The 23,730-nt window shown below is 48.5% G+C and overlaps 6 protein-coding genes across 6 annotated transcripts; 3 read left to right on the top strand and 3 right to left on the bottom strand.

Annotated features, from left to right (window-relative positions):
- Positions 1-127: 127 nt before the first annotated feature.
- EPUS_08030 (uncharacterized protein) lies at positions 128-766 on the top strand (the record flags this gene model as incomplete). The annotated part of the gene is made up of 1 exon (XM_007806346.1): positions 128-766. The coding sequence occupies one exon, from the start codon at positions 128-130 to the stop codon at positions 764-766; it is 639 nt and encodes a 212-aa protein (XP_007804537.1).
- A 1,940-nt stretch (positions 767-2,706) lies between these two features.
- EPUS_08029 (uncharacterized protein) lies at positions 2,707-6,863 on the bottom strand (the record flags this gene model as incomplete). The annotated part of the gene is made up of 4 exons (XM_007806345.1): positions 2,707-4,122; positions 4,168-4,228; positions 4,617-4,851; positions 5,414-6,863. 4 exons carry the CDS (start codon positions 6,861-6,863, stop codon positions 2,707-2,709), a joined length of 3,162 nt encoding a protein of 1,053 aa, XP_007804536.1.
- Positions 6,864-7,927: 1,064 nt separating this feature from the next.
- EPUS_08028 (uncharacterized protein) lies at positions 7,928-9,170 on the top strand (the record flags this gene model as incomplete). Its single annotated transcript, XM_007806344.1, has 2 exons — positions 7,928-7,999; positions 8,049-9,170. The coding sequence occupies 2 exons, from the start codon at positions 7,928-7,930 to the stop codon at positions 9,168-9,170; spliced, it is 1,194 nt and encodes a 397-aa protein (XP_007804535.1).
- A 633-nt stretch (positions 9,171-9,803) lies between these two features.
- On the bottom strand, positions 9,804-12,244 carry EPUS_08027 (uncharacterized protein; the record flags this gene model as incomplete). The annotated part of the gene is made up of 3 exons (XM_007806343.1): positions 9,804-12,048; positions 12,097-12,181; positions 12,238-12,244. 3 exons carry the CDS (start codon positions 12,242-12,244, stop codon positions 9,804-9,806), a joined length of 2,337 nt encoding a protein of 778 aa, XP_007804534.1.
- A 2,099-nt stretch (positions 12,245-14,343) lies between these two features.
- EPUS_08026 (uncharacterized protein) lies at positions 14,344-18,713 on the top strand (the record flags this gene model as incomplete). Its single annotated transcript, XM_007806342.1, has 2 exons — positions 14,344-15,325; positions 15,502-18,713. 2 exons carry the CDS (start codon positions 14,344-14,346, stop codon positions 18,711-18,713), a joined length of 4,194 nt encoding a protein of 1,397 aa, XP_007804533.1.
- Positions 18,714-19,672: 959 nt separating this feature from the next.
- EPUS_08025 (GPI inositol-deacylase) lies at positions 19,673-22,609 on the bottom strand (the record flags this gene model as incomplete). Its single annotated transcript, XM_007806341.1, has 1 exon — positions 19,673-22,609. The coding sequence occupies one exon, from the start codon at positions 22,607-22,609 to the stop codon at positions 19,673-19,675; it is 2,937 nt and encodes a 978-aa protein (XP_007804532.1).
- Positions 22,610-23,730: the final 1,121 nt, after the last annotated feature.

Genomic DNA, 23,730 nt, shown 5'->3' with positions numbered 1-23,730 from the left:
CTGCAAACTGCACAACCTCGGCATGAAATCGTCATTTATATGGGCCCGAAGACTGTCAATTTATTGCTCATTCATTTCCACCACTACCTTCTGCCAACCAAACACAGCATCCCCTAAACCAGTAGACATGTCACGAACACTCACTCCTCTTCGTTCGATCATATGCACCTCCAAACCGAAACCTCCAAACCGCTCCCTCTTCACCCTGAACCGCCTCCTCTCCACAACCCCACGCCACCACATCCACCCCTCCCCATCTCGACCCCAATCTTCCTCACCAGCAGAATTCCCCTTCCGCACCGGCCCCTCCCCACCCCGACTCCCAAAGGAAGAACAAGAACTCTTCGAAGCCCTCCAACGCCAATCCACTGGAGCATTCTCCACCCCCAGAGACACCCCCGCCTCACAGCGTAGAACCGCGCCACGCATAAACCAATCCCCCGACTCCAACCCGTCAGACATCGCAGACGCAGAGGGCCTGATCTCAAGTCGCACAGACAACTCAGCATCAGAGTCACATCAATCCAGCACTTCCTCAGAAATCCATTCTCAGTCGCCCGTAGAGGAGGAACAAGAGATAAACCGCGTAATCGAAGCAAGGGGCAGTGGAGAGGAGTTGCACCCCGCGGTGCGGAGGGGCGCGACGCCGGAGTTTGAGGGCGATGTGAATCCGAAGACGGGAGAGGTGGGGGGACCGAAGAACGAGCCGCTGAGATGGGGAAGTGCGGGCGAGTGGAGCTATAATGGAAGGACTACTGATTTTTGAGATGCAACCTACGCTAGGGAAGAATATGGTGTATGAGTATGTGATATGATAGGTTTTCCGCCAGGAATAAACCACTGCACCGCTGGAGGAGGAAGAAGAGAAGGAGAAGGTCACGTTGAAAGGGTGGAGCTCCAGAATTGATTTCCAGAGTCAGGTTCATGGCATAGCCTAGTTCCGCCAGAGAACGCGAAGGTAACGAATATCAAGGCATCATCTGACTGGCTGGCCAAAATCGACACGGGATAGAAATGAGTTGAACAGATCTCACATGCATAAATAGCAGCGCCAAGGTACCCAACAGTAACCAGTCATGGTCACCGTGAACACGGTTTCGTCTGCAGACAGATGAGCTCAGGTGACTCCGTACTAGTCAATAATTTCCTGTGATGGCATTTTCTGATGGCCCAGGAGGGGTATCTTGATTAATGCCATCTTACACGATAATTCTTACTCAAGGCTCCTCATCTCTCACCAAAATGCTGGTGATAAAGTACCAATCACACGTTACAGCAGCAGTAGCACAGATAGCTGAATCGTTGATTTCATTGGACCAGTAGCTATCTAGCTGATCTCTGTCCTCTGAGATGTGGAACGCATTTTCTTCGCGCATCGTGTATCATATCATGTCATACCGTGTCTCCCGCAGTCTCACTCCCATCCCTTCTCCACAGCGCAGCGCAGCAAATCATGAAAATAGGTTCTGCCGTGTAAGAAATGTCTTGCAGGTCCAGCAACCACCGCTTCATTGGTCAATTCTTCAAGTGCTCCCCGAGGCCGCCATGAAACCCAGCCAGCCATCTCGCCTGCTATCTTCTTTGATGTGGATTTGTAAACGCCATCTAGCCCTGCGTTTTAACCTCCCCATCCTGCTCCACATGGATGTGCTCGTTTGTCTGGAGAGCGTGGACTTTGTCGGGTGGGAACTCGACCCTATCACAACCAGAAGAAACAACAGTAAGTATCTGACCAACGAGGCTGTAGATCCCAACGAGAGGATACGGAGGACAAGATGATAATGGGCAAGAGCGCACTGCTGAGGTGATGACATACGTAAAGCCCTTGATCAAGCTGAACTCATGTTTGATTTCTCCACCTTGCTCCTTGCTTTTGTCTTTGGCCTTTTTAAGCTCGTCTTCGTGGGCGTTTTCTTTGAGTGTTACCTGAAGGTGATTGGAAACAGAATAAGCCTCGGTTGGGGAGTGGACTAGTGGAACAGGTGATTGGAGGTGACGGGACTGGTGAAGATGGTGAGGAGTGGAGGGGTGTGAGAAGGAGAATTTGTAAGGAAGTTGTTGACTGAGGAATGGGCCAGTGGATGGAGCTGGTGAGGCTTCTATTCTATGGGACGCGGAAGACGAGGATACGTACGTTGAACATAGGCATCTTGAAACTTATGCTTGTGCTCGGAGGTTGACGATGAGGGCAAGACACATGAATGATAGGCAGATGCGGGGGTTTTGAGGCTCAGGCTGATTCGAAAGATGGCTAAGATCACCAAATGTATGGTTTCAAGAGCAGGTAGGGGAGACTATGGGAGGTGGTAGGATGGAGGACTCAGCAGGTAATTCTGAAACAGATGACTCCTTGCAAACTTTGAACGTGATTGACACACACGTTCCTGTCTGCCTGTGTACTGTGTAAGGCTGTCACGGATGGCAAGTTCCGAGAGTGTGACGCCATCTTGCCAAGCAACGCAACGCTAAGCTACTATGGTAAGTACCGCAGGTAGCCGATATGCTAGTCAGTGGGGTACATCAATTAAGTGTCCTTTTGTGGAGTGGTGATGTGTCCCTTTTCTATGCTGGCGAAAAGGTGGGGGTCCAGAGGTTGCCAGGTTTCACAAAAAGATCAACTGAACATGGAGCATCAAATCGGATCATTATAAGATATCTCCTCATATCTGTGGCGAATCAGTACATTCAGGGTTACTAGATTTCATATCACCTGACTCTCAATCTTCCCGAGCTCCTGAGGGCCCATCCTGCTCCTGCAGCCAACATGCTAGCTACCCCCAAAGCCAGCACGGTATAGCTAAGGTACGTCTCCTCAACCACTCTGGGTATCTTCAAACTTGTCTCTGGCATCTCATCTGCTCCATTGCCTGATAATTCATAATCCGTCCATCTCACCCTTTCGAGCATCTTCTGATACTCGATCGCCGTCCCAGACCAATTGTTCGTGATAACCCCTTCCTCATTCTTGTACCACGATCTACAGCTCGGATGTGCAAAGGCGGTCGTGTTAAGCTTCTTCTGTAGCTCGTTGTTGTATTCCTCCAACCTCTCTTTCTTAGGTGTGATGGTGAGCGATTTCCCTGCTTGACGAGCTCGAAGCACTTCAGCCACCAGGGCACAGATGTACTTTGACTGCGCCTCAATCATTAATATGATGCTGTTGTGGCCAAGGTTGGTGTTGGGACCATAGAGCATGCCAAAATTGGGTAGGCTTTCGACCGTGATGCCGTATAGTGCTCGACCACCTTTAGCCCAAATATCGGAGATGGAACGGCCTGCACTGCCGGTGATTCTGATCGGATGCATGAATTCTACAGTTCGAAAACCCGTCGCCAGGACGATGAGATCGTAGTCGCTTTCTTTACCATCAACCTCAATGCCCTTCTCTGTGATCTTCGAGATTGGCCGCGTTTCAAGAGATACCTGCTCCTGATTGAAAACTGGAAAGTAGTCATCTGTACTGATGATTCTCTTGCATCCAATAGGATAATTCGGGGTCAATTTGTCCCATAATTCCGGCTTATCGGGCAGCTGTGCTTTCATGAGACCCTTGCTTAGATCCATCAACATTTCCGCAAGCTGAGAATGATGATCGAGGATCGCAGCATAGGACGACTCTCGGATATCCATCAGATCTGCTCTGTGTCGCCATCGAATAGGAGGCACATATTTGTATAGTGCACGTTTGAAGGATGGGATGGGTGCATCACCTCGAGGAATGATCCAGTTTGCTGTCCGCTGATATACCGTAAGCTTTGATGCAGCTTTGACGATTTCAGGAACAATCTGGGCAGCGCTGCAACCATTGCCAATCACAGCAATGCGCTTTCCTTCTAAACCGTAGGACCAATCCCATCTTGCACTGTGCATCGTTGTGCCTTGAAACTCATCAAGACCTGGAATATTGGGAAATCGGGGGACATTGAGCTGTCCGACCGCCGAAACAAGGAAATCCGACGTCAGAGTATAAGAGTCCCCAAACTCTGCATCCTTTGAGGCAGTCACTTTGACGGCAGTCTTCCACTTCTTTTCTGCATTGTCCCATTGCGCTGATTCCACAGAGGTATTGAAGCGGATATAGCGATATAACTCATACTTTTGCGCAACGCCAATAAGGTAGTCCTATTTATGGTCAGGACCCTTAAAGGAAGCAGATTTCTTGCGTACCAATATCTCTTCTTGGCCTGGATATTCTCTTGTCCAACCCGAGTTCTGTTCAAAAGAGTAGCTATAGAGTTGTGACCAGACTGAGCAATATATCAGCATATTCTCCCATCAACTTGGAATAACTTCTACCCACCATCGCAGCAGCAGCCAGGGTATTTATTATCCCGCCAGGTACCCCCCACGCCTCCACTTTTCTCCAATATCACGAAGTTGCGACAATTGTTTCTTTTGATGAGATCAATGGCCGTGCACATTCCAGATATGCCTGCTCCAATGATCACCACGGCGGCCACCAGATGGCTGTCATTTTCGCTTCTTCAATACAAAGGCGGATTGATACAATAGGGAGCATGGAGAGACTGACTTCTTGTTGCCTATCGGCACCTGCGGCCATGGCTTGTCTCCGCCCATTTGGAATATCTCTCAAGCAGTAGTGCTACTACGCATACAACGTGGAAACCATGATGTCTGTCCGATGAAGATCGAAGTGACACGGGGGAGTGCAGCGTGGAAGACAAGCCGAAGACAGGCAGTCGGGTAAAGATGTACTTTCCACCTCCACACCTGGAGATCTCCTCCGGTCCGAGGTAACTGCATCCATGTTGCCCAGCAGAGATGATTGATCGGGTCCGTACTCGATCAACAGCTTGGCTCCAACATGATTGGCATTCATGCGGCGCTCAACTACTAAGTTAGTCGTAGAACAGGGTCTATTTGAGGAACAAGACTCGAGTCTCGCAGTAAAACTAAGACCTTGGCATTTATACGGAAGCGGAGATGCTACCAATGCTGCTACACCAATGATCCTAACAGGCGTCAAGGTAGAGCCGTTTGAGAAAGGTCGTTAGATAAGAAGAACGCAGAGCTTGATGTTTGGTATATTGATCGCTAGCTATCAAGAGCTTTTCATCCACCGTTCTCCGACTGATGGAGTGCTCATGTATTCGACCGACAGCAGGTGATCAACTGGAAATAATACCATACTGTGTACAGGTGATTGGTTTTGGTGCAAGGCAATCGAAAGGAAAGAAACAGTGACCTCGCCATACTGAGCTCTTTGGCTTTTGGTATCATAATCGAGAAGAAAACAGGGATTTCTCGCAAGAACATCGACCCTAATGTGGGTACACAGTAATCGACATCCACCATCATACGACTACTTCGGCTTTCTCCAGAAGTATTGCTGGAAAATAAAATTAGCATCCAACATAGAAGAGGGTAGCAAGACAAACCTTGTGCTGCTTACGACAGGCTCGCAGCCCAGGCTTCCGAAGTTCGTTGACAACAGCTTCCCGTCTCACTTCGTCTCCGTCCTCATCGGGAATGTAATAGTATTCGCTCTCCAGAGGTCTGCCAGCAGCATCCTTGCCTTCACGAGTGACCTCCCCAATGCAACTGGTCTGGGCGATGACCTCTTTCACATTCTCAGCGGAGCAATCTCCAGCATCATCGGGAAAGTGGCTAAGAATAGTAGACAGAGGAGTAGAAGAAAGACGTGAGAATGCTAGTTGATTGATAACATGGGTCTTGAGGTCGAATGAGTTGGATCTCTTCCGTGCTTGAGAAGGTGAAGCTGAGGATTTCAAAGGCTCAGGACGAGCTCGAGACTCTTTGCGTGGCGAGGTAATAAGTGATTCTCCAGTGGTGAACGATGCCATGCGGGGAAGGAGATTAGCACCAAAAGGACCGAAGGAGTGAATGATCGGGTCATTCTCTTCATCTTGATCGGAGAAGTCTTGAGACACGCTAAGTAAACTATCCTGAGATTGAGGAAGCAGAACGCTGGCTGGTTGAGACATCTTGACAGTTGTTTGAGACACGGTCATTGGTTTATGGTGAGTGTTTTGAGGAGAGACCGACTTGTCCTCGTAAACAATGACCGGACCTCCAGTCGGTTGCAGTAGGCTGGGCGGAGAAGACGGAATGGAGACATTTGGAGTGGGCTGGACAGCGGGCGAAGGTGAGACTGGTGAGGCGATCTGTTGCTGGGGCAGATGTGGGCTCGGTGGAGTGGAGTGGCGCTTGAGGTATCTTGGACGTCGACTAGGAGAGCCTTCTTCATCTGAAGATCCAGAGCTGAATGGTGTGTCATCCTTGCTCGGCCATTTGACACAGATACGAGAATCTTGTGCGTCAACTATGACGTCTAGACCCTTGTGACAGGAAGTGAAAGTATCACCCTTGCTCAACACTACTGCCTTTCCACGACAGTGTACCTTTATACCATTCCACCCAGCACAAGTGATCTCAATCTGGTCTTGTTTGAGGTTCGACGAAGCAGGCTTGAAGCAAGCTGTAACATGTACTCTGGAAATCAAACGGTTGGAAGAGAGCTGATAGTCACAAGTCGCACTCGACCGTCCCATCAGTATCTTTTTGCCATCTCTAGGTAGCTCGATCGATGGGACATCGGCAAGAGGAGCACGTTCGGATACTGTGGAATAAGCACGCTTGGATGAATGACGTGACTTGGACGGAGCCGGAGGAGAAGAGGATGGAACTGCGGTTGAAGATGTTGGGACAGGTGTAGGATAGGTTACAATCTCAGACAAGGCATCACGAGATCGTTTGATGCCACGTGGAAGCGCAGGTGACGATGAGAAGGGTTCGAAGGCAGGAAGGAGAGACGCGGCTGTTCTTTTGGCGCCGGCCACTGGGGGTGCAGAGGATATCTTTCGTTTGGGTGAGGGTGCCATGCCGGCACAGGAATCAGATAGTAGTCGGTGTAGAGAAGCCGAGTTGTTCACTTCAGCTTCTTTGACTGGAAGGGCGCGTCAAGTTGGAAATCAACCTCCAGACGCGGTGGCTGATGGTTGATGGTTGATGGTCAAGGTGGGGGAGAATCACTGACAGGCCCGCATGTCAGTGTCACCTTCGATTTGAAGTATTATGGAAGATGAATCAGGGTGAGGTCGGGAAAGAGAGTGTACGTAGTATGAAGAAGGTCACGCTTGGGTCGGTGTGGGTTTCAAGGGCAGGGAATGAGGTGGTGGAGACATTTGGCACGCTTGTGCAGTGGATAGACGCGTTACGTCTGGCTGAGAGTCTGCTAACTCCGGCTTCTCCAAGAAATCACCAATTAGGTCATACCTGAACACATTGTCAGAGAGAGTGTTTCTCTGTAACTCAGTTTATTTACTCCGTATATGTGATGAGATTTTACAGTGAGAGCGGACACAACATAGTGCACAGATAGAGCCATGTGTCTCATGAAGGGAGATGGGCAATCATGCACAAAGACACCTCAATTGGAGCATAGACGATCCAACTGCATCTCCAATTCGACGACGATGTGGGCTGCCTACTACTAGTACCGAGCCACCTCATTTTCCTTGGCCAGCGAAACGCGGCTGTTGATCCGATGCTGGGAACCCAACCTCCTCATAATATTCTCCTACTAGTATCACAGATCGAGTAGGTTACTTTTCAAGAGAAAGACACCAGGCAGAAGCGGAAGCACATTAATTGGTTTAGCAAGGCAGCGAGGGGTCGCTTATGTAGATGGAGAACCGAGAACTCCAAGCAAAGAATAACTACTCGAGTACCAAAATTAACCGAACTACGGAGTACTAGTAGCTTATCTATGGAAGTGTCAAGCTTATGTAGTAGATGATCAAGGAAGGTCAAGCGGCCTTATCCGCATCACTAATAGTAGTAACCTAGTACAGTTACGTCCCAACTCTAAATTCCTCGAAAAATCGTCGAAATTATATTCGCAGATAGAAAACCGACCCAGAAATTCCGGATTGTATACTCCATCATGGCGCCAATCACATCTGATTCAAAAGCTGCTGGAAGTACACCCTCGCCTTATCAGATAGATGTCGACCAAGTACGTCAATGCGTTGTGCTACACAATTCGTCTGCTAACCATCCTGAAGACACTGAAAGCCTCCACTGCCCTGCTACAGCATGTGCAACAAGAGGCCAAACGGCTGAAAGACCTTTCAGCAAAGAAGAGCCTCCTGGACAACGACGATGGTGACTCGGATTCCGAGGAGCAGCTAGCCGAGGACCCACCAATATGGTTGACCCTGACCACTAAGAAGCACATCGTTGACAAGAATCGTCTCAAACCCGGCAAAATCCCTGTACCACATTCAATCAACAACTCGCCCTCCCTCAGCATCTGTCTCATCACCGCTGATCCTCAACGCGCCGTCAAAGATGTGGTGGCCGACCCAACATTTCCTGCCTCTCTATCTGCGAGAATTGGGAAGGTGATCGGCTACTCAAAACTAAAAGCAAAATACCATTCCTTCGAGAGCCGAAGACAACTTTTAGCGGAGCACGATGTCTTTCTCGCCGACGACAGGATCATCACCAGGCTAGTAGATACGCTTGGGAAGATATTTTACAAAGACTCCGCCAAGAGACCTATCCCTATCCGAATCGCACAGCTAGAAAAGATCGACGGCAAACGAGTCAAGCCTGCCAACAAAAACTTACGAGCAGGCGACCAATCCGCAACAGTAGCTTCCCCACCCATTGTTGCCAAAGAAATTCAATCCGCCCTCAATGCGGTCCCCGTTTCCCTCCGTCCTGGCACCAACGCCGCTGTCCGTGTTGGCCGAGCAAGCTTTACGCCCACCCAACTATCTGAGAATATCACCACCGTGGCATCAGCCATGATAGACCGCTACGTCGCCCGCGGCTGGCGAAACGTCAAAGGAATCCACATCAAATCGCCCAACTCAGCCGCTCTCCCCATCTGGCTAGCCGATGATCTTTGGGTTGCCGATGACGACGTCGTGAAAGACGGGGAGGAGGTAGAGTTACGAAAGAAGAAGGAGGCGGAAGTCGCAGCAAAGAGGGAGAATAGGAAGAAACGAAAGGCGGAACGCGAGGAGGGGCGTTTGAGGGTGGATCAGCACCAGCAGCAGCATCAGAGCAAGAAGCAGAAATCGAAAGACACACAGGAGATGGAGGCTAGGGGGTTGGATGTGGCAAGAAAGGCTAAGCTGGCGCGGCAGAAGGCGAGGGTATTAGAGGCCAGTGTGTGATTTCCTAGTCTTTTCGCATACTCAAGTAGAATCATGCTGTACTAAGTACAGCCCAAAGGATTCGTCGAAAAATCCTCATGCGAAGTAAGTAGATCGGAAAGCATCTACTTCAAAAGGAAAATACGATTCATGAACCTCTTAACCCTTTCTTAGATCGCCATGACTACATGGGCTTAACGAGCTGCTTCACTTCCTATCAATTAATCCCGGAGACTAGTTAGGTCCGCTTACCTCTCCTCCTCCCTATGTGTGATTGCTCCTGACATATGCACTTACTCACTCGTCCCCTGACCTGCAGCTCAACTGTAGTCATCCATATTGATGCATAATCAGCCTGCTGCTGTCAATGCTGCTGCTACTATATAGTTCAAAGAGGGTTTGACATGTAGATGTCAGCCATCTTCATCTACGTAGTGTTTGATTAGAACGAGAGGAGGGAATGGATCCCATATCAGGACAGGAGAAGTAGCACCCTCCGCCAGCAAAACAGGGAACCAGGTAAATAACCAAGTAGCTTCTGTTAAGATGAATATTGCATATTTGTTTTGATAGTCCATCCCTATATACTAGTCAATCGGCCACACGCAAATAAACCACAACATCTCAACTCATCCTTCCTCATCAATTTCAGTCCTACCCGTCGCCCAACAACCCCACAGTCAGACCCTGCATCCTCCTCTTCAGCAAATCCTCTTCACTCCCCAAACTCGTTGCACTCTTCGTGCGTGCATGATGTCTCTCTCTCCGCTCCTCCTCGGAAGATGCATCCTGCAACATATCAATGTGCCCCTTCCTGAGATTGCTATTCGCGTCTTTGGCGTCGAGGTTAATTTTCAGGCCGGCAGGCTTGGGGATCAATGTCGGCTTAAAGTTTGCATAGGCGCTCGAGTTGGCAGTAGTGGTGCCAGGTCCAGGCGGGCTTTTCCTTTCTGGAAGAGATAGTGATGCTGGTGGTGTGCCGGTACTGGGATGGATGGAGCTCATCTCTAAAGGTCTATCCTCATCGCCACTACTCTCTGCCGTGCCGATCCGTCTGTGGTGTCTGCCACTTCCATTTCCTGTCACACCCCCACTCGCTCCTCCCTTCACACTGCCATTAATCTCCAGTCCACTCCCCGTACCCCCAGCCATGCCAATGGCGTTGCCCAACCGTCCCTTTAGACTCGTCTGCGACTCAAAAGCTGTAGGGGGCGCCGCAAAAAGATCCTCAATCCACCTCCCACACCGAAAGATGTGTTTCCAACCCTCGGGATAAACGGCCACGAATTGAACAAACCCATGGCTGACTCCTGGAATCAGCGCAACCTCGACATATTTTTTCTCATCGAATTCCGCATTACTTTTCTCTAGACCAAGATCCTTGCGTTCTTGGAAAAGACGTAACTTCGCTTGCCTCAACCGGCCCGCAAATAGAACCGTATCATCAACCAACGGGTCCCGCTCACCCGTCAGAATGTACGTTTTTGGAAACCGCGTGAGGAGAGGTTCGGGTGCGACGGCGGGACAGAGTAGATGATCAGTCGTGAAGTCAGGACGCGAATAAGGACCAACGTATAGAATTATCATGGCTCGCATCATTTCCGGGGTGAGGATGCGGTCGCCGAAGTAAGAAATCATGGACGAGACGGCAAGACGGGTCTTGAGAGGTTGGGGTTTTGAGACAGCGACGGCCTGGCGTTGGGCCTCGACGTCGGTTTCTAGTTTGGGTTGCTGTTTCTGGGATGCTGATATGTCGTGATTGTTGGTTTTTGCGTCGTTGTTGTTGCTGCTGCGATCACTGAAGAAGTCATGTTTGGTGTTTCTTTCACCGTCATCATCAGAGGGACGGGGTGTGCTGGGCGTGAAACGATTGTCTATATCTTCGCTTTTTCGTTTTATGAAGTTCTCGTGTTTCCGTGCTGTTCGAGGATTCTTGATTAGGGCCATTTGATCATCAGTCATCCAGCTCCCAATGTTCATGTCGAGTGCTGGATACATTAGAACGAGGCCCGCTGGCAATGGGAGAGTCATGCCGCGCCCCCCTGCCATATTAGACTGAATGATCATCAATGCTGTTCCTGTAGCAAGATTCCCTCCAGCACTGTCTCCTGTAAGCACGATGCGAGGACAGATTTCTCCTTCGATGCCTATGCATCGACCTCTGGTTGCGACAATCACATGATAGACATCATAGCATTCGTTGAGTGCGTACGGATAGGGATACTCGGGTGCCTTCCGGTAGTCCAAGCTCAATATTGGCAAGCCTGTCTTTCCCGCCCAAGCCAGCAGCTTGTCATCGCTTGTCCTTGGATCCATAGCCACAAAACCTCCCCCTGGTATATCAAGGACGAGCTTGGTCTGGGTTCTCAGTTCCGCCAATGTTCCGTTGAAGTACATCCACGCATTCACTGGCTCCTTGTACATCGACGATCTCGGTCTGGGAATGCGAATTTTCCTGGGCTTGTATTGTGTAAAGCGTGGGCGCATTATCCGAGTGAAAAAAGACAAGTATGGAGTGTTCGGCTTATTCCAGGCCACTCGCAAATGGTCAACCGTCATGACCGCCCTAATCTTGCGTACCTTCTCATCTGCTTGCTCGGCCGCAATCAGGTAGTACACTGTAAAAATAATCGACGCTATATCTCTCAGCTTTTTGTTCCTTATTTTCATAGCACTCCAGAACCCTGCATCCAGCGCAGTTGTGATCCATGTTGCTCGGAAGAACGCTCGACTGTAAAGATTCGCTAAGGGTTCGGGTGATTCAAGGCCGGTTATTTTGGCAAAGTTGCGAGCGACATACAGCCAAAGAAGAGTCAGGACAACAGTCTGCCAAGGGGTGAATCTCTTCCCAAGACGAGCAGATAGATTTCGTATAAATGGTGGGCCATGTATGTCGCCTCTGGGATATGGTTAGCTGCGAAGCATGATTTACATCCAGTTGGCGTACCTCAAGAGATAGAACGACCAGAAGGAAACGACCGCGAAAACTTGTACTTTGCGAAATTGGGATGAGGGTCTCCCAAGAACATGGTCTGCGGTTGAATGGGTCAGCGAGTATCATTATGCTTGCAATTGATTGTCCCCTTACCAATCATATTGAGGGAGACCAGATGTGTAGAACAAGATTTATCAGGTCAATAAAATGGTGCCTGGGTTGTGGAAGCCTTTGTATTCCTTCATCCATACTCCAGCGCAAAGAGGTGCGAGTTCAGAAACGTTCCGTGTAATAACGAAGCCAGCTTCGTAGGTGCAGAGTGGACTCTTTTCGTAACACCGAACAAGCATAAAGGAGAACGAGATAAGAGCATGGCGATACCTGCGGTCACCTGCCTGCGGTGGACCTCTCTGACACGAATGGTGGAGCAGCGCCGACATGTGAAAGTCGAAGAATCACCGAGCGATTACATAATATCAAATACTACTGTAAAGATATGGGTGTCTGTTTACCAATGAGCATCTATCATTATCATCATCATTTCTTGCTTATTCTTGACCATCACCGATTCCTGTTTGTGTGTTTGGATTGTGCTACTCCAGGACCAACTGTACCCCTGTTGGAATGTCAGTTACTCTACGCTCAGCATACTCCCCAGAGGTTACTTGTTGCGCGCTTGGACATGCCAATTGTCATACGTTTAAGAGGTCTAATGTTGCTGCACGCTTAAAGCAATGTCTAAGTTAGGGTTCTGGTCGTGATGATCGATTTGGTGCCGCTGCCTACGTGGTATGTTTACGGGAATTTTCTGCCTCGTAAGTACCACTTAATACGTCCATTCAAATTTGACATCTCAAGTCATGCCAGGAGCCACATTAAATCTGTCACTAAGCGGCGGACCGGAGTGCAGTAAGATGGAGCATGACTACTGTTGCATGCTGAGAGCATATTTACAGAACGCGGGTGCACAATTGAAGCGCGCTCAAAGCGTCCACTTCTTGTATGCTTAAAGCATTCCTACAGGCCATAGTGATTCTATGTTTACTGCATAGGCGAAGCCTAGAAGGTCCAGCTATGGTGGTCGGATAGCCACTGCGTAGTAAGACGCTGCATGCTTGCAGAGCGGCCACAGAAACGTTCAATATCTGATAAGAAGCGGCTTCAGTTCCTGAGGCCCACTATCAAAAATGACGAGACAGTGCTAGGCTGAGCAAATTGGCCAGTAAGTATCCTCTGATCATCACTGATCATTCCTCCTATTCAAGAATAACTCTAGCATCAATGATGATGATAATACGTCTCACAATCAGAAACAGCAATACGACTGAGTATCAAAATATACTACGGGGGGGGCCATAAGTAATGTTAGCTCCACGCTAGTTACATCATGTAACTGCCAAGATAGAACGCCAGCAAATCGCTCAATTAGGACTAGTCTGTTTTTCTTTTCTAATCTTGAGTATGCCGTCCTTCTGCATCCATCACTGCATGGCACCTCTCTGGCAGAATTCGGAGTAGAATTCGTATATGTAGAAACAGCAAATCAATAGAATCCACGCGAAATTCGTTGAATTCAACAGAATCTATACAAAATTCATCGAAATTCATCGAATGCAACGCGTAGAACCGATAAAAAGGCGTAGAGCAATGAGGTCATAGTGCCGTACAGAGGTTCTGTCAAGAGGGCGTTTCGTGAGAATTTTACTAACTAGTGCGGAGCTAACATTACTTATGGCCCCCCCGGTAGTATTTACATCGATGCTGCACATGCAGTACAGGCTTCTAAATGGGTAATTATGTTGCACTTCTTGGACCCTGCATGCATGCATGCATTCACGTCCAATGCGATGGTTGGCTGTAAAAGGGCGCCTGGCCCCTTGAGCCTCACTGTGCTTTGCCGCTTTCCTGCAGAGTTTCTCGCTGACTTTGAAATTGCGACTTGTTCATACTATCATATCCTTGACTCTAGATGCTAGAGTCATGTACCATCAATGTGAATGAGCTTTTCTGGCTTTTCACCAGGCGAATGGTGCTGTAACCGAGTTCTGAGCCTTCTTTGCACTTCAAGCTGGTCGGATCTTACTTCTTTTTCGCTCACTGTCATTGTCGAAGATGCCTTATTTGTGAAGCTCAACCTCTGCCATCGTGCCGGAAGCGACCCCGAACTTCTGCTACGGCCTGCTGTCCTCACCTTCCTCTTCGAGTTGCCTTCCCTTCCGAGCTATCTTCCTCTTCGAGTACGATACCTACTTGGGTTCGATGCCTCCTACCAAGGCGCCTGCGCTGGCAAACAGCGAATACCAAGTGGGATGGATCTGTGCGCTTCCCCTGGAGATGACCGCAGCAAGAGCCATGTTGGATGAGATACACGACCAACCACAAGAGCAAGATCCATCCGACCACAACAATTACTGTCTCGGTCGCATACAGAAGCATAACATCGTGATCGCATGTCTGCCGGACTATGGAACCACATCTGCTGCTGTTGTAGCCGAGCAAATGCTGCACAGTTTCAAGGAGACCCGATTTGGATTGATGGTCGGGATTGGAGGTGGCGTTCCAAGTGCTAAACGTGACATTCGACTTGGGGATATCGTTGTCAGCAGGCCACAAGGAACACTCAGTGGGGTGGTGCAGTATGATCTGGGTAAAGCAATAACAGAAGGTCGACTCGAGAGGACAGGCTCCCTAGATCGGCCTCCTCAGATGGTATTGACAGCGTTGGGCACATTGGAGGCAACTCATGAAATGGAAGATAGCAAAATTCCATTATTCATTAAGCAGATGTCTACCAATTACCCTAAGATGGCAAGAAAATATGGCTATCCCAGCCGCGGCAAAGATCGATTGTTCAATGCGAATTACAATCACCCAGATTCGTTTCCCAATTGTGATTCTTGCGACATCTCTGAGCTGATTGATCGACGAGACCGTGAATCAAATGATCCACGCATTCATTATGGTCTCATCGCTTCGGGGAATCAGGTCATCAAGCACGGCTTGACTCGATCAAAATATGGCGAGGATCTGGGGGTGCTCTGTTTTGAGATGGAAGCAGCAGGACTCATGAATCACTTCAAATGTCTTGTTATCAGAGGCATCTGTGATTACTCAGATTCCCACAAAAACAAGGAGTGGCAACCGTATGCAGCAATCACGGCCGCGGCTTACGCCAAAGAACTCTTGCTTATTATACCGGCTCACAAAGTAAAATTAGAACAGCGGATTGTTCAAGTCGCAGGTCTGTAAAGCCTTTTGTTGAAATAATCTATCTTCAAAACATGAAGATCTATGGTTCTCATTTTTTCCTTGACTGTTCCATTTGCAACGTGGTCAGAATACAAGCCAGTTTAAGCTTCATTGTTGCGGTTTAACAATCTGCATTCATACGGAAGTAGTATCTGACTGGAAGTCTAGACCCTGAATCACATCAACTCGCAACGAAGCTACTTGCAACGACGAACGAACAGAACAAGAAGGTTAACGCACGATATGAAGATGAGCGAGATCGGCAATGCCACCAAGTCTTCAAAACCTCCGAGTATGAAAGACATAAGGACCGTAATCCAGATCGTGTTGAAGGCACTTGTCAGTGGGTATTCAACCACGGTCAGTATAAATCATGGCTGAAAAACACACGTAACGACCTACTGTGGCTTTCAGCCGACCCTGGGTGTGGCAAGAGTGTACTCTCCAAGTCACTGATTGACAAAGAGTTCAAGGGCCCTGAATATTCAACCTGTTACTTTTTCTTCAAGGATAATGACGAGCAAAACAGTCTATCGACTGCTCTTTGCGCGTTGCTACATCAACTCTTCAGTTACCGGCCTCAGCTGCTGTACTACGCACTTCCACACTGGGACATATTAAAAGAGATGTTGCAAAAAGAGACCAGGGAACTTTGGCGAATCCTAGTCTCTTCCGCAACCGATCCTGCTGCTGGCGATGTTATCTGTGTATTGGACGCTCTTGATGAATGTGCTGATGAAGGACGGCAAGAGCTAATTAATATGCTCACTGATTTCTACAATGATTCCGTCAGCAAAGCTCCAAGAAAATCAAGTCTGAGATTTCTTGTGACAAGCCGTCCATATTATGACATCGAGCGTCAATTTTGTGGAATCACAAATGGGTTACCAACAATCCGACTTGCTGGAGAAGAAGAGAACGAGCAGATTAGCACTGAGATCGACCACGTTACATGTGCCTGGGTCTCCAAGCTTTCAACTGAGTTAGATCTCCGACAAAACCTTCAAGAAAAGCTACAAGCACGGTTACAGCAAACAAGTAACCGTACATACCTCTGGCTTTACCTAGTCTTCGAAGAAATCCGCAAGAGCCTAAAAAGGACTGAGAGAAAGTTCAACAAGATCGTTGCAGAAATCCCAAAATCAGTCGACGAAGCCTATGAGAACATTCTGAACAAAAGCACAGATCAAGAAGAAGCAAAAGTCCTCCTCAGCATAATCGTAGGTGCGACAAGGCCCCTTACTCTGAAAGAAATGGACGTGGCTCTCGCCCTGGCAAGTCAGGATGATTGTTCCTGCTTTGAAGACCTAGACCTTGATAGGGAACACCTTAAAATAAGGATTCGAAATCTCTGTGGTCTGTTCGTATATATTTCAGACTCCAGAATACAGCTTTTCCACCAAACGGCCAAAGAATTTCTTTTGAAGACGGATCTGAAGTCGGGTAATGGATCTGGCCTGTGGAAAAAGTCTCTGTCTCAACAGTACTGTGAATTCATCATGGCAAAGACTTGTATGCGATATCTTCTTTTGGACGACTTTGAAGACCCTAGGAAAGACGCAGACACGGGAGCAGTATCGAATGTCTGGGAGGCCACCCTAGATGCTGAGCTCACAGGAAATGATGAGGACGAGGAACGTGATCCCAGCGAACTGTACGATTTAGCCGAAGATTCGCCGGAGGACTTGCGAGTAAAGGCTGCGGACAAGAAAGAGATTGAGTCGGGAGACCACCAAGTGGTCGACAGTAACGAAGAAGCCGACAAAGGAAGCATTTACCAAAACTCAATCTACGACTTCATGGACTACTCGGCGGTGAATTGGCCAGAGCACCTTCGAATCGCAGATGTGGGTCAGGGCAGCGAAGAGTTCAGCTTATGCTTGACACTTCTTAATACTACTTCTCCACGTTATACAATCTGGTTTCCGATTTACTGGAACATTGAATGCCTGTATTTGATTCCCAGAGACTACAACTACAAAATGCCAGGCTGGACTGGCTTCCACTTCGCTGCATCTGCCGGCCACAAGAAGCTCGTGGAAGTCTTGTTAGAGTCCGAGAAAACCGACATCAACTTACAGGATGATGAGGGGAACCCCGCATTGTTATATGCTACCATAAAAAATCACTATACAGTGGCACAGCTCCTCCTAGACAAGGGTGCAGACGCAAATGTGCAATGTCGTGGTTTCAACAGTGCACTTGAAGCTGCAGTTGACCTGGGACATGTTGAGATCGTACAACTTCTTATTGAGAAGGGTGCAAATCAGTATCATACAGCACTTTATCAAGCTATCTCTAATGGATATATTGAGATTGTACGACTTCTTATTGAGAAGTGTGCAAACCACTACAACGAGGCACTCTACAAAGCGACACTCTATGGACAAATTAAGATTGTACGATTTCTTATTAATAAAGGTATAAATCAATATAATAAGGCACTTTCTGAAGCAATCATCTTCAGAGAGACTGAGGTTGTACGACTTCTTATTGAGAAGGGTGCAAATCAGTACAATGAGGCTCTTCACAAAGCGACACTCCATGGACATATTGAGATTGTACAACTTCTTATTAAGAAGGGTGCAAATCAGTATAATAAGGCACTTCACGAAGCAACGCTCTTTGGACATATTGAGATTGTACAACTTCTTATTAAGAAGGGTGCAAATCAGTATAATAAGGCACTTCAAACAGCGGCACGCTTTGGACGTATTGAGATTGTACAACTTCTTATTAAGAAGGGTGCAGATGACTACAATGGTGCACTAAGGGAGGCAGCAGGAAGGGGATCTCAAGAGATAATGGATTTCCTGATAGAGAAGGGCGCAGATGACTTCAGCGGTGCACTTCAGGCAGCTGCAACAGTCTACCAAATGGCAGTGGAACAGGATTTGGAAGGGGCATCGGAATGGGAATGGGAATGGGAATGGGAATGGGAATGGGAATGGGAATCGGTATCGGTATCGGTATCTCAATCGGAATCGGAATCGGAACGACGCTATCAAGACAATTTGAAAAACGTGATGAAGTTCCTGGAGGAGAAGATCGCAGATCTCAATCCGGAAGGCGGCAAACGGACACGCAACCCCGAAAGCGATGCAACTCCAGCCAAAGATGCCGCACAGCATCAATCCGAAGTGACGCAGCAGGATGGCCTGGACCTTGACCAGGAACCTGTCCAGGCGCAGAAGTGGCGCCGAATTAATAGAGATCACACGCCGCGAGCTGAGCTCATGCTATCCCGACTGTTCATATACCCAAGACCCACCACCGTTCGTCTACGGTGGTCTGAGTTCACTCGGATCCAGAGAGCGAGAACCCTCCTCGGCTCGAAGGGATCAGGCATTATATTCGCAATCACAACTACCCCTTCTTGAAGGAAATCGAGATTGGGAGGCAGGAGGTACGTCTTCACCGCAGACATTGGCAGATCGACTTCCTATCGGTGTCTCCGTCCTTGGTATGAGTGGGTTTGAGGATTTGATGAAAGCTGTATAGTCGACCTTTCGGTACCCCCAGGATGATTTGAGGTTGGACGAGGGGAAGAGCTGGCGATCTCAGGGTGAAATCTGTAGCAGAAGCACAATCATCACATCAGACCGGACAATGTGAAGATAGATCAGACGGAAAGCAGGAGACAAGCACAAGAAGAGGTATCAGTCTAAGTCACTCTACTGTAGTGGGACTTTCAACACACTTGATATCAACGAGATCCAAAACTTGCAAGTCTACAGCCTCGTCAGGCCTCAGCTAATGCCAGGACCTCAGCCTTAGCCACAACATCGCTCTCCACTGGGTGGAGGTTCGATTTCTCGAGTCTCATTGGTACAACACCTTGTCCTTACGCCTTCTTGGGCATGCATGCAGAACGCAAGCAGGCGTTTTCTCATGGCTGTGTAGAATTACGTGTCACGTTCCAGAAGATGAAAGCCTAGCGCAGAAAAGAAGTAGAATGTACTCATCTCCACATTATCTACATTAATAAACATTAATAGCTCTTTGATCTATCAACACGTGTGCCTCCAGGTACGGGGTACTTCTACCCTTCTCTTCCAGGTCCCGATCCTGACCCATATCATATATTATCGTGTTTGATCCGGCCTGGAACGGTACGGGTGTATTGAATATTGAAAAGCCGTTGGTGCAGGAGAGATTACTTGGACCGGTGCGGTCACTCAAATGCCGAGGCTGAGGCATCCAGTGACAGCTGCTTTCTAGACGTAAAATCAAAATTCCGTCCAGCCTCTTGTTAAATGCCTATCGCGTATCTTGCATGTTCCAACCCACAAGATGAGCTTCGAAGAAGGCACCGAGGAGAATTCCAATGAAGCTTGGTTCACGGCATCTTCTTAACATCAGCGTTCACATCTGTATCATCGTCTCCTTCGAGAAGACCCTTGAGCCCACTCAGAGGAAACCCGCTTTGGTATGCATAATGCACGATGACAAGCCACAGCGCAACTAGGTTGACCAACTGATGCAGCATATAAGCATAAGTGACACCATACATGGCCGTGAAAACCGCCAAGCTGAAGAATATGACATTAGTCAGGTACCGGACCTTCGTCGTAATCCTCGGAATCATGGTGCCGCTCGTCAGAGTTTCAACCAAGATGATGAATGGCATGATTGAGAGGACATTATGATGACTGGAGAATGGTGTGAGCCAATGGACGGATAGGTTGTGTATCCAGACGATCAAAACCGGCAGGTTGATAGGCAAAACCCACAGCATGAGAATGAATATGGAGTGTGTATAGTTGGAGAAGTTCATCAGAGTGGCTGATCTCATTTCTCGAGCAAACCTCAACGCCCGCGTCGAGGTTGCTAGCTGAACAATACAAGCCACCACGTATGCGAACTGGTATGGTATGACAAAAGCCACAAACACTAAGAGAATGATGGTGTTGATCGCACGGCGCCGAGGAGTGCTAGGTACAAAGGTGGAGCAAATGACTGTTTGTGGCTCTTCGTGCTTGATATAGCCAGATTTAGTGGTCGAGTAGGAGTAAACTATGGACAAAGGGTAGGTTACGGCAAGGACGAGATAGTTGATTGCAATGCAGGCACCAACACTGACCAGACCAGTCAGAGGCACAAGGAACCAAAAAAAGGTGTCTGATGAGCCCAGGAAGAGATCATTCTGCGTGTAATCTACCAGTGCTTCCGTCAAGTTCGCGGTTTGATTGTACCGGAAGGCAAAAGTGGGTGATTGGGCCACTGACGTTGCAAACAAAGTCATGGCGAGGAAAAGAATTGGTAACGAGGTCCGCAGACATTTGTCCAGGCTCTCAGTGAAGGTGATGAAAATACCGGTATCATCATATACTCGAAATTGTTTCCGGAGAACCATTGCCACAATCATCAGTGGGAAAGCAGCCAAGAGAGTACGGTATCTCATGACCAGTTTACCCAGGCTGCCAGTAACATCAACCTTCAACGCAAGATTTAACGATGCGTCACAAGTAGGGTCGGTCCAGAGCTGAAAGGAAACTCCACTTGCCAATTCCTCCCCTTTCAATGCTGGTGGCATGAATGGCGCAATACCGTGAAGACTGATGTCTGCCTGCTTGAAGTTGACAAAGAATTTGCTTTCATGTGGCTGGCCGATGTATTGACGAAGTAGAGGAGTGAAGAGTTCTGTGGCACTACCACATCCTAGATTGCCCAATCTTAAAGAGTATGCTAAAAGACTAGAGTGTAGCACAGGCACTCTTATGTCTGTCATTAACGGACGATCTGCTGGTAGTTCGACATGAAGGCCGGTCATCAACAGCCTTTTCAGGCTTATATCAGCTACCATGAAAGTTCTCGACTTTTCTGCAATCTCAGCAATTAACCAGCCATCGCTTATATCATTGGCTTTGTCAACGACAGCTAGGAATTGGTGCTCTTCAACATCTGCTGCATGATACTGAAGGTAAGTGAAAGGCGAAGCTTGGTCAAAGGCGTGCTTCGAAGTCCTTGTTGAAGCTGGTAGGTGTATGGCATCACCACCAGCTTTTTTGCACGCAAGTCGCGTGGCCCCAGGGCTGCCATCAGATAGGTCGATTTCTACTGGAAGCAAGGTGGAAGAGTGTCCATGTGGTAAAGGAAAGATGCTGCAAAAGAGGACTTCAAGCTTTTCGAGATCTCCAAGCTTGTCCATGGCTTGGTCAGTCAGAATGGTAATTAGCTTCCCATCAGCCTCCTCACCAGATGGGAGAGGAAGTAGCTGTGCATTTGTTTGGCCCGCTGCGCCCAGTCTCCTGATAGTGAGGTTGCTTGACTGCAAGATCATTGACCTAGAACTATCGCTTAGGGTCAACAAGACGGTGGGATCATGCCACGGTAATGTCTTCGGGGCAGCTGCTTCCAAGCCGGTCAACAGCCATTTTCGAAATACCTTTATCCGCTCAGTTCGATGTTTGGTCTGCGCCGCTCTTCGAACGTCCACAACTTCAAAAAGGGATTTGATCAGGACCTTTCGAAATTGGTCACACCATGTAATTGCAAGATGATCCATGCTAGTCCAGATATCTGGTATAGTAGACGTGAAGACTGTGAAACCATGTGTCTCGGGCACTAGAGAAGAGAGACTCGTATAATCTGAAGGTACCATTGTGTCACGACCTCCCCCTGCAAACGAAATCAAGGTTGTATGCCATAAAGGATTGTTGCTAGATGATTTTTGCGAGTACGATTCTCTCCAGTAGTCATTCACTCGCTGATATGTTTTGACCATATCTGAATCGAAAGATAAAGGAGGCCTGGCATGGGGAGTAGACATGGTGATGATGGTATTGACTGAGTTTGATTGATAGTTTGGTGTGATTAAGACTGTCCTTGCTACAATTCCGCCCATCGAATGTCCAATCAAGATAACCGAGCTGGGGTCGGGGAGACGGGGATCTCGTCTGGATCTGTGAGGGTCATGATACAGAGAGAGTATGTATGCAACAGCCTCATTGACGTAGTCCGCTTGATCGATTATGGTCTGTCCATGAAACGCAGCAAGATCTTCGTTGAAGTCAATCATGAAGAAGTCCAAACTGCTTGTGCCAGCGCGAATGGCTTCTTGGTCATGCTGTACCACATTGTGGAAGTACCGTGAAGCCTCTGAGGACAACGATCGAACCTGTTTGTAGCTTCCTGCATTTCCTGGAAGGAAGAGGACAGGTGCTCCTCTTAAACCAATATTATCCTCGGTGTAATAATCCACCCCTTCCTCTCGGTAAAGATAAAGAGAGTACTTTGTAGCGAAGCGTGAGTGCTCGGTATCGAAGCCAGACATTTTGATGTAGGTAGGACTCATCGTAGACATAATGCATCCTTGCGGATCGACCTGCCGATTTAGAAATGACTGCACAACTGATAGGAGGAAGAAGACTGCGAGGCCAGCGGTGACGATGGTCAGCAATGAACATGACCACGGGCTTGTGGACTGAGGTTGCCGAGCTGATCGTCTGTTCATGGTAATTTTCCTTCCTTGCCCAGGTGAAGGAAGCATTGTCACCTCCGTATGCTTCTTTTCTGTGGTCGATTCAGTTGAAGATTGTCTCTTCCAAGTTGCAGACGTTCTCGCTCTAGGACTGGTTTCACCGCTCTCTGTTCTTTTGAGCCACTGCTCATCCTGTCTTGACACTTCAAGTAGCAATTCATCGGGTACGTCCGGTTGCCTCCTTTGGTTGCTAAGTATGGCTTCCGCAGAGAAAGGATAATCAGCTCGTTCCTCGATGGGAGAGCCAGATGGGCGCCTCAGCATCGAGACGAGACTTGGTAGCCCTCATCCAACAGCAAGCCACACCCGAGCTGCACACGAAGGAGAAGCACTCTGGAAGGCGAGTCGTCAAGAAATGGGGCTGAGGGATCTGGGGGATTGGTTGCCGCAGGCGGCTGATACGCGACCAGGGAAAGCGAGTGACGAATTGAGGACAGCACAAAAATGGTACGAGCGAATTCTTGATCTGCAGTATGATCAGTGTCCAAGTGTCTTTCCAATTGACCCGTCTCTCTCATGCTTTGCACCCTTCCACCTGAGGATAGTGACGCGCAATTGTGCCCCGGTGGTGACCGGCAGTCTGAGCACGATTGCGTTGCAGAAGGCAGTCTCTGCCCAGCCCCAGCCCCCTACCCGAGGTTAAAATCATCACGGTTACAGAGTACTCCGTACTACTAGTAATGTACTGCACAGTGCCATTCCGGCCTCGGTCAACTCCGTAGCCTGCCTGGTAAAACTTGAACCAGCTACTTATATCTCCGTACTACGCGCAGCGCTGCTACAGACTACGTAGGGGACACCAGTAGTTCGAAAAGGATTACACCATATGAATTGTGGTGTTTATGGCAGCTGTCTGCCAGGCTTCCATCGAAATCGCATGAAGCTCATACTAAGTGATAAGGAGTCAAAGAGCT

This window comes from Endocarpon pusillum (assembly GCF_000464535.1).
Source record: "Endocarpon pusillum Z07020 unplaced genomic scaffold scaffold5398, whole genome shotgun sequence".
Taxonomy (NCBI): Eukaryota; Fungi; Ascomycota; class Eurotiomycetes; order Verrucariales; family Verrucariaceae; genus Endocarpon; species Endocarpon pusillum.
Note: the sequence above shows the minus strand (reverse complement) of the source record. Positions and strands in the feature narration are given on the sequence as shown.